We start from the raw sequence: 15,863 nt of genomic DNA on the forward strand, positions 1-15,863 counted from the left end.
GTGCGTTCTAAAAAAAAAAAAAAAAAAAAAAAACTACACAATGCGCGCCGTGAGCTTTTAAGAAAATGGAAGACTTTTCGGTGCGCCTTATAGTGCGGAAAATACGGTAATCTTAGGAGGTGAAGGTTCTATGATGAAAAATTGCAATGCTATGTATAGATAATAAAGACAAACGTGACTACACGAGACAACGTGTTGACTGGTCGAGATGGCGACTAGTTGGCTCAACACCTGACAGGCAGCCACATTGTTTTTAAACGGCAACACAAGAACGATACCTAGCGGGCGGACACGAAGCAGCAGCAGCGACGACGACAACACAAGCAAACAAGACGAACGAACCATGGCCCAGTTCTTCAGTCACGGTGTGACTTGAACGCGGAGATGTTTACATCTCACATTTCTCACCAGGAGAAAAGACAAGAAAAAGTCACACACAAAAACCACACCAGTGAACATGATTGGACTTACTTTCTGCCTCTGGTCGAGTTATAACTCCCTCCATATTTCTTCCGATTAAGGATGAGAGCGGCAATTTCTGGCACGTAGCGAGCAAACATGGCCTACATGCGTGGAAAAGAAAAAGCAAAAACAAAAAAAAAAGGGGGGGCATGCAAGAGAAGCCTTTACTGCGGCCTCCCGGGTAATACTTACTTTCTGCCATTAACAGCACTATAGGAACCACCGTATTTCTTGCGGTTGCCTATTAACTCTATGATTTCAGGCACGTAGCTCGCAAACATGGCCTAAGGAGCACATAGGAGACAGAAAAGGCGAGCAGAGAAATCAAGTGCAGGCCCACTACCTTGAAGATTTCATCCAAGTGCAGGAAAATGATTTTTTTTTTTTTTCTGGGAGGGCGGGGGCATTCCATGGTTAAGAATGACTAAAAATGGTGTCAATGTAGCTTGAAATTAAATCAGTTACATTGCAAAAAATATGTATGTTACAGTGGTATCTTGACTTTGAAGTGAATTTTTTGTATTATAAGCCATGACGTGTTGGGAGGTGGTAATGGAAAGAATCAAACTCAAGTACCACTGTGTTTAGAACAAAATATGTATATCAAGGATGTTATAAAGAATGGCAGCCAATTCATCTGAGTTAGGAAAATGAATTTTACAAAATGACTATAGAGAGGAATCCTTAAGTGCCATGTTTTGATCAACAAACACACCACACAACGATTTTCACCGATGCCCTCAACTGAAGACGTCACATTTGCTTTGTCTATCAATATTTATAGAAACCACAACATCGTAGTTTGGTGCTTACGCTGAATACTGGACCAATTCAAGAATAAAGTCAGACAATAAAAAAAATAAAGTCATAAATTAGTATTTTAAAAAGTAAAAATATAAATATTTTGCGAGAATTGTTTTTATTTAAAAAAAGAACATTCATCATTTTACATGAATGACACGAATGGCTATTTTTAATATTTGACTAAAATTGTATTAAAATATGCAACTTTACACAGAAAATACATTTTTAAAAATTGTTAGAGGACTCCTATGATTTCCATTTCAGAAAAGGGTCATACAAAGTTTAATTCAATTATTTTACAAGACTTTTTTTAGGAAATAATTTTTACAAGAGCAAAGTTGCTATATTAGGAGTTATTTTTGTCACAAATATGACGTATATAATTTCAGAAAAAAATAATTGAAGACTTATTTTTTTTTAGAGGGTGTGGCGGCGGGGCAAAGAGGCAATCAATAAGATCATTAGAGGGCCTCAGAGCAAATTGTTGTAGTGTCAGTGTTTGTTGTGGTCGAGAGGGGAGTTAGGCGGTTGGAAGGTCAAGAGGTCAGGAGGTTGGCAAGAGGGGCACAAAGGGGCAGAGCTACCTGAAACCGCAATGCTGAAAACAACTCACAAGAAATAATCAACCGTCAGTCACTAACACATGGCAATTGTGTGAATGCTGAGACATGACGTCGCCAAATCGACAATATTCCGAAAAAAATGTTCATATAGGAAATATGAGAAGACATTTTGTTTAGTGATGCGGATGAAGTCGCAACATCAACATGGACATTTTCTACAGAGAAAATGTCCATGTTGATGTTGCGACTTCAGTCATAAAATTAAAAAAAAATAAATAAATTTAAAAAAAGATGCATTTCACGGGAATTATGTTATTACAAGAAAATGTGTTTTTGTTTTTTAGTCCATGAATGAGTGACGTTATATGTCCAACGTTTCCAAGTCAATACTTTTTTTGGGTCAAAAAAATCAAATAAGGGGCATGGCTGTCGTGAAAGAGTTGATGTCGGAAGTCTAACACTCATCTCTCAGCATGAGCACAATCAAAACATGACATGCAACAACACTGTGGTATCCTCTGTCATTTTTTTTGAACGAAGGAGAGGCTTTTCTTTACCAGACCACCAAGGATGAAGAAGACCATAAAGAGTCGGCCCAGGGTGGTTTTGGCGTAAACGTCGCCGTAGCCCACCGTGGACATGGTGACCATCAGCAGGTACACACATTCCCAGTAGGAAAGCGCCTGAGAATTCTCGAAGTTCTCCCAAGGATCCCCAGAATTTTCCACCTGGAAAAACACGTGGTTCTGATATGGGGAAAGCTTACTCTTCATCAACGTGCGGTGATGCGATTTACCAAATGGATGAATCCGGCCGCCGTGAGCCATGTGCTGATGAAGATGGAACACAAGTTGACCAGCTTGATGGAGTTGCTGGTTCAAACAAAGGTTCGCGTTATCAACCAGTCAGCTTGGCTGTCCAATTACTTACAGTCAATGATGATGAGTCGGTTATTTTAAAACTTCACACATGCCAAAGAAAAAGTGTGGAAAAAAAAACGGGATTAAAAGGTCTTACCTTGTCTTGAGTATATTCAAAAATTGTAAAATCTCAGAGAACTGTATCAACCTTAGGGCCCTTAAGAACCTCAAGCCTGCCGGAAAAAAAAAGAAAAGCATAAAAACAAACAAAATAAGACCGTGCGTGTTAAAAAGGAACATGGGTGACGAAAAGAAATGACCTTTCACAAAATCGCACAGCGGCTTCAGCGGATTCATTTCGACACTCAACAAGCACTCGCGGTTACTTTCAACAACTACCAACAAAAGGTCCCGCTGCCGCATGCAACTTGTGTTCAGTCCCCCCGAGCGAAAGCTGAATGAAGACCGTCAAAGCACACCAGCAGGTGGACGTGTCACCATCACACCAAAATGAACCTATCACAAGCCGCGACGGAAAATCCCAGCAAACACATCAGCATGTCTGTAAGAATTTGATACAGTAATTCTCTGAAAAGACTCAAAAATCGATGTCTAAATCTGAAGAAATAAAATGAAGACCATTTGATTCAGAAAGTTTCCACAGAGCTTCACTTTCCCCATATTTTATGCTGCGTTGAGGAACGTTAAATTGGAGTGAATCCCTTTTTTTGCTCCAAACGGGGAAAGGAGAGGATAGAAGTATTTGCACTTGGCGTCACTGAGAGCGGTCACGCGTCTTACCCCAGTAGGAGACGGCACGGAAGCCGGAAGGCAAGTGCGAGCCGCCGGCGAACTCCTGCTCGTCTTTGTCGTGGCCGTTGCGGACCCGGTATCCATTTTGGAAAAGCTCGCCGGTGGATTTCTTGCGCCGCCTGGTGGCAGGCACGGTCTGGACGGCCCCGTCGGCCCCCTTGTACACTAACATCTTTGTCGGAATCATTTCGGCACGTCTTCGAGCTCAAACGAGAAACTTTTGTCCTCCGCGCTAGCCCGCTAGTGCGCTTATGGTGAGCTTAAAGTCGACAGGATATTGACGTGGTGTTGCGACGGCGATACATAAGCTTCTTTCGGATTCATCCAGAGAAGCGGGAAGCAAGCGTGTCCATCAATCTGACCTCTGGGTCAGTCCTTAGAGCCCGCAACAAATGTCCTGTTCCCTTAAGCTTCGCAAAAGAACAGCTTGTTGTTTTTGAGAGGGAAAATTCCGATCACATGACAACATGCGTGTGTGCGCAACGATGGGGAAAAACTGGTGCAGTTTTTCTTTTTTTAGATTCGCTCGCTTAATCCCTGAAATAATGGCAGATGTTGTAAACAATAAGTCATAATTCTACATGTCAAATATATTTATATGACTAAAATAAGTGACATTTCATTAAAAAAATATGATGTCCTTATTATCAATATGATTAAAATGATCAGAAAATTAAGTATATATTCAAATGGCGTGGATACAAGTGGACCTAATGAAGTGGCCGATGGGCAGACGGGACAATGACAGTGCTGCAGAACGTCCACTAGGTGGCGCCAGCTTCATAATTCAAGTAGCTTCTTCCACCTTAAATTTGAGCAAGACATTCAAAGTCCACATGACATTACGCAACACATGATCACACAGTTTGCTTGTGAGCGTTTGGCTTTGTGCCTCGCCAGAGCCAGACAAGAGGAGGAGGAGAAAAAAAATAATACATTTAAAGCCGTCTGCAAAGATCCCCATAATCCTTCATTTCCTGTCACCATTAAAGCCTGTTTCTGTTTTCATGAGGGAGGGGTTCAAATCACGGTCCAATTCCATTCCGGTGTGATTTGCCTGCACTAAGGACGGACACGTGGAGCACAGCACAACAATTCGCGCGTGCACACACACACACACACACACACACACACACACACACACACACAAGTTCTCAAACGAGAGTCGAGGGACACCCTGAGGTCTGCTTGAGGGTCCAAAATATTTGGAGTAAATTTTGTGATATCACTTCCAAAAAAAAAAAAAAACAAACACGTAGAAATATGAATCGAATTTATTAATCTGTGAATACGCAAATTTGTTATGAGCTTGATCACATATCCCCCCCTCTAAAAAATGTGTTATGGGAACATTACAAGTTTCTCCGTAGGCAACATTTTCATTTAAGGTCCATATGGACGTAATGTTTCGCTGCCATTACAAGGCGAAGGTGTCACTGGACCCCCAGAGTTTGAGAAGCGGTGGCGGTGTGTAGTCAAGCTTACCGAGCCAGCTCCGGTTCAGGTAGACGGACACGAAGACGGGCGGCACCGTGAAGAAGTCCACCACCGAGTTGACCTCCAGCCAGAACCACAACTTGTCATTGGCCGCGATGAACTGCCGACAAACAACATTTTATTGGTCGGGATTAGTTTCATGCCAGCGCGCTTTAATTACAATCACAACTCTGGTTTATTCATACGCCGCCTTGCAAAGTACAAAGTGCTTTGCTTTTACTCACTCGGAGGCCAAAGTAGAGGAGAAAGAAAATGTTGAAGGCCATGTCGATCTGCAGCGTGACGTCCTCGTAGAAGTTCTGACACGACTCGATGGGACTGCGGGACACACAAACCCGAAAAAAAAAACAACACATGGGCGACCACCGCGCGACAACTGCGATTCACGATGGACAATTCGTCGTCTTTTTCCCGCAAAAGACGCCAGGGAAGCGTGACTTCATCGTAGGTGCAGTCGTTGGCAACATAACGCATGCACTCGCAAGCATTGCCTTGGTGCATATCCGTCGTTAACCCTTAAAAAGCTGCCGCAGGTACACACACACATGCGCCGGTGTGTGCGTTTTTTAGGTGGGGCGGTGGTGTTGAAAGCAGCAGTTTAAGGTTTAAGTGCATGCAGAAGTCACGTCCGCTCGCAGGAGGATGTCAGGCAACCATAAAAAAATAAAAAATAAAATGTCGGGGAGTCTCACCCGCAATAAACCCTTGTATCTGGCACAAATAAAGAGAAATCATTAAACCAGGCACAAGTTAGAAGGATGCTGCATTGATTTCAACATGTCGGTCATCTCTAGTCCATAAACACCGCACCGCTGGCCATTAGGTAGAGACGCCGGGCAGCACAATAATTGCAAGTGGATGGCAATGTGACAAGTGTTCTATCAAAGTCCTAACACATGAAGCCAAGCAGCCTAGACGGGTTTGCTGGGTGGCTTCCAGAAGGACCGCAGCGCCTCCGTCATCGGGCGCAGAGCTAATTACAGGAAGGAAAGGCTGGACTGCACCAAAGTGGACTTGTGGACAGAAACGAAGGGGGCCGCGAGGTGAAAAATGAACTCTGGAAAAAGGCCGAGGATTGAAAGTTGTGAAGCTCGTCAGGTGAAAAGGGAACGAGAGCGCGGCGTGAAAGCGGACACCGGCTCGTTCGCTCGATGAATCCGTCGGCGTTGAATAGTTTCAGGCTACTTCCTAATGGCCACTTCCTGCTTTGTCTTCTTCTACTTCCGGCCACCTAGTGAACGAGTGTTTTCTCCCGCAACAGGATCTTTGGCCTTTCCTTTGTTTTGAATGACCTTTTCACCACAATGTCACGCCCCTCTCCCAACAAATACTCACTCTGAGGAATCGATGAAGTAGATCACCAGAGCTCCAATGCTGAGGGCAAAGACGAGCACCACCTGAAAGACAAGAAAAGTTGATTGTTCTTGTTGCGAACACAAACTTAGCCCCGGGTTACAAATCAAGGCTTGTTTACATCCAGTATTTGTGTTAAATGAGCAAAAAGTTTACTCACTCCTCACTTGGCGTCTCCATGTCAAAGTGTAAATAAATACGAGAGGTGACGGATGGCGGCGTCCTCTTTCAAGCAACCGAGGAACACACACACACACACACACACACACACACACACACACACGAGCCTCTGTGCTAACAGCTAAGCACTGTTGCACCAACACAAAATATCTGTGGACTTTTTTTTTTTTTTTTAAGGTCGAACCCTTCAGTCAGCCTTTTTGTATAAAAAGATTTTTTTTGATGCAATGCTTCAACAATAAATACGAATGCACCGTTTTGTTTTACTCTCATCAGTAATGAAGAAAATGTTGCTACTCTGCCTAGAAATACGGGTCATTTCCAAGTTTTCACACTTCCTAATGTAACTGTCAGTAACACATGGACACACATCCTCCATGCTGAAAGCCCACATGGAGGCGGGCGGTGGAAGGAGAGCGGCGGGGCTTTGACGCGTGAGGCGAGCCGCCGCTCATCCATTTCCAAATGACACAAAAGGCCGCCCAGAACAGGAGAGCAGCCAAGCATCCATAATGAATGAATGTGGCCCCAATTCATCTCCATGATGTGGAATTGCAGTGGCCAAAAAAAAAAAAAAAAAGTCACCAGCATGAATTTTTAATAAACATTTTTCCTCTTTTCAGAGACAGAAAATCTCTTTATGGCTCCACGTGACAAGCAGAAGCAGTAAAGCCGCTACTGCTTTGGCAAGGACCACAACTTGTGGATAAGTATAAAGTATTTTTTTTAAAAAACGTATTATTACATTATTGATGTCTGATTCATACAATCTGTGCCAAGGCTTTCTGGACCCAAGTCAGGCACGTGTGCCACCATCCGTGTCGTCTATATTGCGTTCGCATGAATAGTTAATCGCCAAGATGTAGTAAATAAGTTGTTTGGGCCTTGGAGGCTCATTAGAAGACTATGACCGAGTGCACTGGGACGCGATAGTGACGTCAAGAAAGCACAGAATGGGGGTGGGGGGGGGTGTCAACATGGAAAAGAAAATAATGTCCACTGGGTAAGCGGCCCAACTTGCGATCTTTGCCCGCCAGCTGAATTCTCACGGTATTTGTGAGTTCACAAAAGCCCCGTGCTCCTTTGAGTGATTCACGCATCAATCTGGCTCTTGGCAGGTCCTTGCTTCAGCTTGAGGCACTCTGCCACTAAATGGCGACAGCAAAGCTTACAAGATCCGGCCGCCATCGGATCGTAGCGAAAGCCCAGAAATGGGTTTTTGATCACATATCCCCCCCTCTAAAAAATGTGTTATGGGAACATTACAAGTTTCTCCGTAGGCAACATTTTCATTTAAGGTCCATATGGACGTAATGTTTCGCTGCCATTACAAGGCGAAGGTGTCACTGGACCCCCAGAGTTTGAGAAGCGGTGGCGGTGTGTAGTCAAGCTTACCGAGCCAGCTCCGGTTCAGGTAGACGGACACGAAGACGGGCGGCACCGTGAAGAAGTCCACCACCGAGTTGACCTCCAGCCAGAACCACAACTTGTCATTGGCCGCGATGAACTGCCGACAAACAACATTTTATTGGTCGGGATTAGTTTCATGCCAGCGCGCTTTAATTACAATCACAACTCTGGTTTATTCATACGCCGCCTTGCAAAGTACAAAGTGCTTTGCTTTTACTCACTCGGAGGCCAAAGTAGAGGAGAAAGAAAATGTTGAAGGCCATGTCGATCTGCAGCGTGACGTCCTCGTAGAAGTTCTGACACGACTCGATGGGACTGCGGGACACACAAACCCGAAAAAAAAAACAACACATGGGCGACCACCGCGCGACAACTGCGATTCACGATGGACAATTCGTCGTCTTTTTCCCGCAAAAGACGCCAGGGAAGCGTGACTTCATCGTAGGTGCAGTCGTTGGCAACATAACGCATGCACTCGCAAGCATTGCCTTGGAAAAACAAACTTCTGGTTATATTTTCCCAAAGAACAAACTATGTTTTACTTTCCTAAATAAAGCAAACTGATGTGTCAAACTGTAAAAACAAACTTCTGGTTACATTTTCCCAAAAAAACAAACTATGTTTCACTTTCCTAAATAAAGCAAACTGATGTGTCAAACTGCCGCAAGATAGTGCCAACTTACGCTGTCAGACTTTCTTTGCCTTATTCGAAAATACTCAATACCAAAAAACAAGCTCGCTAGCGACGCCTCGTGTTTGGACATGCAGTCATTATGGTCATTCTGTCAGACTTTCTTTGCCTTATCCGAAAATACTCAATACCAAAAAACAAGGCCGGTTTCAGCTCGCTAGCAACGCCTCGTGTTTGGACATGCAGTCATTATGGTCATCGTGAAAGACGACGTCGTGTTCAAAGGGTGTTTTGGAACAACTTCTCTCGACTGTTGTGAGCTTCTTTAAAAGCAGGTGCAGAGCCAGGGTGACATCGCGCAAACGACGATCTCGCGCCAGCGTGTGTGGCGGCGTAGGAACCAATAAGGCATCGAAAGACAGACGGGATCCCCCCCTGTGGCTTGCGTGTCATCACAAAGGCTTTGTTGTTCAAGTCAACACGCTTTTATTTCAGGCTCCCGAGAGCCCAGAGCAAATAAAATGTTATTGACTCAAACACTACCTGCTGCTAATTAAAGCAGAAGCCAGATTGAAAGCAATTTTTGGCAACCATTTGGAGTGGGGTTTTTTTTTTTTCATTTAAGTTTATTTTTTTCTTTATTTTGCAATTTATTTTTCAGTTTAAGTTTTACTTTTTTAATATATGGCACATTTGTCTATAGCAGGATTTTTAAACAATCACCAAGTAATGACTAATAAAGTAAAATCAATGACAATTGCCAAACGACAGTTTGACCTTCCTTCGTCTGTACAGACAGCAAAACTGAAATTTCAAACAAATCCCAAAGGCTCTTGTATGGCAATGAATAAAAAAAAAACGCAAAGGGCATTGCCGCTATGATTATAGTTTGTTTTAGAGAATCCCAAAAGCTCTTCTATGGCATTAAATAAAAAAAACGCAAACTAAGGGCATTGCCGCTATGATTATAGTTTGTTTTAGAAAGTCTTATAATTAACCTAAGCTATCGTTTCAGTTAGTTTGCGTTTCTTAAAAGCATTTTTTATTTTATGACGGAAAATGATTACATTTTAGTTATTTCATTACTTTTTGTTAATTATACTCACATTTGGTTATGACTATGTTCTACAAAGTAAAAAACAGGGTTGTCTATTGTTTTGTGTACCTACATATGAGCTGACAGGAAGGCTACATACGTCGTGCATGCATGTGACAGTGGACTTTAGCGTGGCCCATTAAAGGGCTGAATGCACACACATCTGCGAGGTGAAGCTAAGCCGCCGTTGCTGTGGCGACACCGCTCGCTACTTCTACTGCTTGCTGTACTTTTCGCTCATGTATCAGGTTGAGCCAGCTGCGATTTAAAAAAAAAAAAAAAAAAAGGTAAAAAGAGCATTTGGCCTCTTGTTGGGCACTTTGGTTTCCAACATAAAATAAATAAATGCCTTGACTCCAAAAAAAGATTGGGATAGCCTTCTCGATGAACTGAGGTAATTCCCCTCACTGAACTAGTGAGCCGCCATGGCAACAGCCCTCACTTGACCAGATGTGATCCTCGCTCTCTCTCTCTCCGAGAGGCATTATGGGATGCCAGCGTGTGACCTTAATACACTGTTTAAAGCTCTCTCCGTTCTTTGTCCGTCTCTGCGGAGACGAGCCAGCCAGCAATCATCAGACGCCAAACGCCGAGGCTCAGCACTCACCAGGACTCGTCCCGTCAGCGTCTGAGCGGAGATCATCACTCCCGCCCAATCTTTCACCGACGTCATCCATCCCACCTCGCTGGCCGCCGCCGCCTCGTCTTTGTCGGCACGTTTGAGGACTCCGTCGGCCGGGGTCAGCCTGTGCACGTCCTGACCCGCCAGAGACAAGCACCACAGGGGAAATAAAAGTGGGACATTGGTGTCAATACTCATGTAGGATTCATAAATTATACATTGGACATTAGAAGTCTACTCACCTCCTTTCCAAATGCCAGGAGAAGGAAAAGCCTACTAGAACATTTCAATTTTATTTAGGGATAATCAGCGATATAATTTTTGTGCAGTTGTTGAAATAGGCACGAGTAGGTGCTTTTAGTTCATTACTTGCTGTCCTATAATGTCATTTCACTATGACGTATGCCGATATAAAATGACAAAGCACGTCCATGCGTGCAGGTCTCCATAAAGAACCTCCAGCGTATGTACAATCTAAGCATCAGGTGTAGGTCAGTAAGAGTGGGTGTCAAGAGAGAGAGAGAGAGAGAGCGCTCAGGCCACAAATGCAAGGCAACCTTGAGACTAACGTGACATCTACGACCATTAAGTCATCCGTTCTTTCATGTCCAAAGCTGTTGGCGTGTTCTTATGGACACGCGTGTGCCTAGAAGTCCGTGCCAGCTATCTTAGCGCGTCGCATTCCGGACATGCACACCACGCAAATGTTTGTGTGCATGTGGTGTGTGTGTGTGTGTGTGCGTCCCATCACAAGTATGCTGCACATGTTTTTCCGCTCAGTTGTAAATCTACATATTCGTTTTTAGCAGTGCTGTAGGAGTTAAGGTGTGGAACAGCACACCCAAGGGTAAAGTAAGGCAGAGGCTACAAATGCTTATTCTACCAAATATGCCCTTAATCATATTAACAGACTACTAATTTTGGTACCATTAATACCATTTTTTACAAAATTCTTTCACATCTGTTTTCTCTCTCTCTCTCATTGAGAAACTGTTAGTAAGCGGTGATTAGCTCCTCTCTTCTTGTGTCGCAGTTTCGTTAAAAAATATTGCTTAAAATTGTTTGGAAAAGCACGATACTAAAAACACTAATGTGAATACGATGCTCCGGCACGGTTACCTTAGTCACTGGTACCATTAATACCATTTTTTAGAAAATTCCTTAACATCTATTTTCTCTCTCTCTCTCATTGAGAAACTAAATGTTAGTAAGCGGTGATTCACTCCTCTCTTCTTGTGTCGCAGTTTCGTTAAAAAATATTGCTTAAAATTGTTTGGAAAAGCACGATACTAAAAACACTAATGTGAATACGATGCTCCGGCACGGTTACCTTAGTCACTGTTGCTAAGGGCTGCCAAGCTGGACAGAAGGCGCTCCAAGAAGCGCAGCCTGACTCCACGCAACAGGAAAAAAAAAAAAGTATTGATTTGGTGGTGCGCCACATGGTGAATTCTAGTCGAAAAAGCCACCTGACGCCTCATCACTCTGAAATCATTCTGTGCATAGTCATACTAAAAACTAATAAAATGCACGAAGACAAAATGTCCTAGAACCGTGCAGCTCTTTCCCAACACCTCACTCATCAGTTAATTGATGGCGGCGCTTGACAATTCTGTTAGCAACGCGTGAAGCAGAGCATGGTAGCTCACTTGACAAAAAGTAACACGTTGAGAAATATAGAACTACTCCTCCAGCAAAAAAATAAAATGCTTGCAGTTGTTCAGCGGCACTCCCAGTTGAAGGTCAATCGAAAACGAAATACAAAAAGAATATCACCGTGTATTTAAAACAAACAATACGGCTTAGCTTGGGAAGCGTCGCTCAGCGTAATGCTAACAAACAATTCAAATTGACATGCTAACGTCAGCGTTGCTAATTGAGGTGTTCGTTGCAGCGGATATTTGGACACAAACTGTGGAAGTACATGTGGACACTTACTGGCACATATTTTTTATCCTCTATGAAAAATCACTAACATTGGATGCAGCATTGATCTGAGTTACTTAGCCAGAAGAGAAAAGAGGACGAAGACGAGGTTGTTCTTCTTCGCTTGCGTCTGCGTGACTAAATTATGCTGCGCCCAGGTGGCCAAATTAGACTCACCAGAATCAGCTGACGTTAATTAATCGTGGTCCACAGCGTGCTTTCTTTGCTATTTTGCTAAAGTAAAAAAAAATCTTTCGTTTTTTTTTCTTATTTGAAAACAGTAAGACAAAATGTTTTGTGTTTTTGTGGGGCCTGTAATGAAAAAAGTGCAACATTTTTAAAATTAAAAATTTCGACCAAACACGTACCAGTAGTGCAGGATTGGTTGACGCAACGGTTTTCGCTCGTCAAATCAGCGCATGACTTTTTGGAAATGAAACTACGAAATGTTGCCAGCGCGAGTCCACCCGGTGGATGTAATTGCCATGGTGACACTTTCTAGCAGATGACTGACATTATTAACGGCAGCGGGGTGAGAGTTCAAACGCTCGAGTTTGATGACGTCCAATTATGCCCCCCAGGTTTCGATTTGATCTGAAAATGTCACGGCCCACGACAGGAATTGTCAAAAAGTGGCATTTGCTGCTATTATAATGAGAAAAAAATAATACATCTATTATTCAACGAGTCGCAATAGATCTCAGATCGCCTCAATGATGAAAGCAAACTACACGAATGCTTTGAAACTCGGCCTGGGCCATGTTGCAGAGCACAGCGGACGGTCACCATTTTTTATTTTCACATATTTGATGTATAATTTAGTATATATTCAAAAATAATGACGAACGTAAACAATTTGGCGTATCTCTGGCTCTCCTTGTCCAGATGCCAGGGCATCACAACACTGTGGTGGCAAAGTGCAGCAATCAAAGCGGTTCTCAAGAGGGGAAACAGTTAAACGGTGAAAGACTGCAGAAGTTTAATTTGTGAACAAAACACGAATTACATGACAATGGTGTATGTCTTGGGGTGGGGGGGGGTAAGGTGAGAGGAGACGGGAGGTGTTCCTTGTGCATGCAAGTGCGTTGGAAGCGCACACATCCGCTCCTTGCTTGCTAGTTGCTTAGCAACAGCAATAACAAAAAGAACAATTTACACGGCACGCGTTCAAGAGACTGACGATGCATTTCTGATACGGATTTATTTCAGAAGTAGGGGCGGTAAATGGACATTGAGGGGACGGAGGGTGCGGGGTTGGAATGTGGGCCACCTCGTTTTGAAAGTGTTGCTTTTCTACTCAAGGAGCTTGACTTGTTTCTCCAAAATCCGACTAACTTGGACATGTAAGATTGTATTTGGTGCTGCTATCCAAATGGCCGAGACTTCAAAACAAACTTTTTTTTTTCCTGGTGAAAGAAGAGAGTATGCTTTTCTTCATTTTTGGTGCTGATATTGTCACAGAATACAAAATTCTGTTCAAATGCGCTCAAGAGCTGTGATGATGTTTAAACTGTGCGGTTAACAATATGACGCATTTATGACCAGTTTTATTTTTTTCTTGAACGCGTAGGGCTGTAGTGTCAACGATATTTCACTGCAATGCACGTATTTTTGTGGTGCTATTTAGGGTAAAGTTTGCGAGTGGGCAGTCAGTGGGTGTCAATGTGAGCTGCGACAGCCAACAAGTGTCAGCTGAGCGTGTTTTTGTGCCTTTGATTGGCGCTCGTACCTTCTTCTTGTCTCGGCAGTGGCAGCAGACGGTCCACAGGTACTTGAGGGTCCGCCACAACAGGATGATGAAGAGCCCCCCAAAGAAGGTGACCATGGACGAGGCGAGGAAAGCCCACCACATGCGCTGGCCGTTGCTGTCGCACGGCACATCGGGCGAGAAGGGGATGATGACGTTCATCTTGGCCATGTGCACCGACGGCTCCGGGCTCAGCCGCTCGCGGCTCTTCGCCATGTCGCGGCCGGGCGATCGGGCGGGTCGTCGACTCGTTTCAAAGCGGCGAGACCCGCCGGCGCTCGGGGGCCATGGCGAGTCGGCGGCCAAGCTCCGGCGACTGCCGAGCGGCCGCAAAAGTTGGCTGGACGCGGCTGGGGAGCACCTTGCTAGCGGATGGGAGGATCCAGGGTCGCGATGCCGACACGGCTTGCTTCGTCGTGCGTCATCCGGTGCGTAAACGTCCAATTCGATCGGCAAAAATAAGGTGGTGGTGGTGAAGGGGGGGGGGGTGTTGCAAATACAGCGACGACGTTGAATCCGCCTCACGTTTCTTTTCCAACAAAACAAACAATCAAAAACAATTGGTGCTGGGGTAAGAGGAGCGATTCGCGTGGCTGCTCGGTCTCCGACCGTCGCACGCTGGGTAGCGGCCTGGCTTGTGGCAGATGTACAGGTGGTGGTGGATGGAGGGATGGAAGGAGAAGGAGAGGTGGACGGAGTGATGAGAGAGGAAAAGGAGGAGGGGCGGCGCTAAAGAGCGCAGACGTGATGTTTATGAGGGCAGGAGATGGTTCGTTTGGGGTTTCATAAAGCCGCCCCTAGATTTGGAGTCTGCGTTTCTTTGGAGAAAAAAATTCACAGTAAACGTTGAATTAAAACAAGAGATTATGAAGTCAACGATATACAATGGGGCCTTGAGTTACAAATTTAATCCGGTTCGTGACCACACTGTATCTTAAAGCATATCATGATTCTTCCTCCTCGATTGCGAGTCGCCTCAATTCATGCCAAAATTGATGACTGATCATTCTTTGTTAAATGTCCCCTTGATGGATTATAATGGGCACAGATTCACCTGAAACAGGATGACCAAAATGGTTTAGAAAAACAGATGGAAAGTTGAATAATCAAGTCCTATATAATGAAGAGAAATGCTGCAATACAAAAAAAGGAGACAACGTTGCCAAACATGTTTATAATACAGAACACCCAAGGCTAACCACGAACAACAATAACAATAATACTGCAACTCTACTTTCCTTTGAATGATCTTTCATCCTGCACCTTTGGCCAGCTGATCATGTCACTCGCTGACACTACAGTATATCGATGTGGGGGTGATTGTTACGTTAATTGGCTCACTGTGATGTCACAGTGGGGCAGACGTGCTCACATTTAGCATTCTGTGGTGAGAAAGATTCTGTTTATTGTTGTAAAGCATCTGTAAATTGTGGGGTTAACATCATACAAAATATGAATTAAAATATAGTTTTCAGTTTGGCGAGTTAAGTTGTGCATATTATCTTAAGATAACTGTCGATAACTAAATGGTTGATTTAACAGTGAGGCATCAGTGGCGTCGCCAGTGGATTTGGCTCCCCCTTGTGGACAAACAGGGGATGACATCGGTTTTCTCCAAATTATTTATACAGTACATGATTTTTTTTTTTTTTATGGGTCAAGGTGAAGCCATGAAAAAATGTATAGCCCACTAAAGCAACCAAAAACATGTTTTTTTGTTTCTTGCTAATTGACACTCCCCCTCCCCAGTGTTTTCTGGTCTCTCAATTTTGTCCAGAGGTGATTGTGATTGTACATTTTCCCAGTCATAACACCCTCTGAGAGAAACTACAAAATAATTTTGACAGATTTTATTGGGTTTTAGAATTGCATGTAAGAAATATTCTTTAATAAAGAATG

The 15,863-nt window shown here is 43.8% G+C and overlaps 2 protein-coding genes across 2 annotated transcripts; both read right to left on the bottom strand.

Moving 5' to 3' along the window:
* Positions 1 to 84: 84 nt before the first annotated feature.
* Positions 85 to 15,693, bottom strand: LOC109518625 (calcium-activated potassium channel subunit alpha-1-like). The gene is made up of 10 exons (XM_019874640.1): positions 13,947 to 15,693; positions 10,277 to 10,426; positions 6,335 to 6,396; positions 5,224 to 5,317; positions 4,988 to 5,099; positions 2,847 to 2,922; positions 2,626 to 2,701; positions 2,387 to 2,557; positions 655 to 746; positions 85 to 563 (listed from the first exon to the last, which is right to left on the bottom strand). Exons 1-10 carry the CDS (start codon positions 14,178 to 14,180, stop codon positions 431 to 433), a joined length of 1,200 nt encoding a protein of 399 aa, XP_019730199.1. The 5' UTR covers positions 14,181 to 15,693; the 3' UTR covers positions 85 to 430.
* On the bottom strand, positions 7,761 to 8,359 carry LOC109518623 (calcium-activated potassium channel subunit alpha-1-like). The gene is made up of 2 exons (XM_019874639.1): positions 8,164 to 8,359; positions 7,761 to 8,039 (listed from the first exon to the last, which is right to left on the bottom strand). The coding sequence occupies exons 1-2, from the start codon at positions 8,293 to 8,295 to the stop codon at positions 7,860 to 7,862; spliced, it is 312 nt and encodes a 103-aa protein (XP_019730198.1). The 5' UTR covers positions 8,296 to 8,359; the 3' UTR covers positions 7,761 to 7,859.
* Positions 15,694 to 15,863: the final 170 nt, after the last annotated feature.

The sequence above is a fragment of the Hippocampus comes genome, unplaced genomic scaffold (genome assembly GCF_001891065.2).
Source record: "Hippocampus comes isolate QL1 unplaced genomic scaffold, H_comes_QL1_v1.1 scaffold279, whole genome shotgun sequence".
NCBI lineage: Eukaryota > Metazoa > Chordata > Actinopteri > Syngnathiformes > Syngnathidae > Hippocampus > Hippocampus comes.

Coding starts and splice junctions, on each gene's coding strand:
- LOC109518625 (XM_019874640.1), bottom strand. CDS start 14,180: ATGGCGAAGAGCCGCGAGCGGCTGAGCCCGGAGCCGTCGGTGCACATG. Junction 6,397..10,276: donor CGCTGACGGGACGAGTCCTG/GTGAGTGCTGAG, acceptor CTTGTCTTTCAG/GTGGTGCTCGTCTTTGCCCT. Junction 5,100..5,223: donor TCCTCTACTTTGGCCTCCGA/GTGAGTAAAAGC, acceptor GTTTGTCGGCAG/TTCATCGCGGCCAATGACAA.
- LOC109518623 (XM_019874639.1), bottom strand. CDS start 8,295: ATGTGTTGTTTTTTTTTTCGGGTTTGTGTGTCCCGCAGTCCCATCGAG. Junction 8,040..8,163: donor TCCTCTACTTTGGCCTCCGA/GTGAGTAAAAGC, acceptor GTTTGTCGGCAG/TTCATCGCGGCCAATGACAA.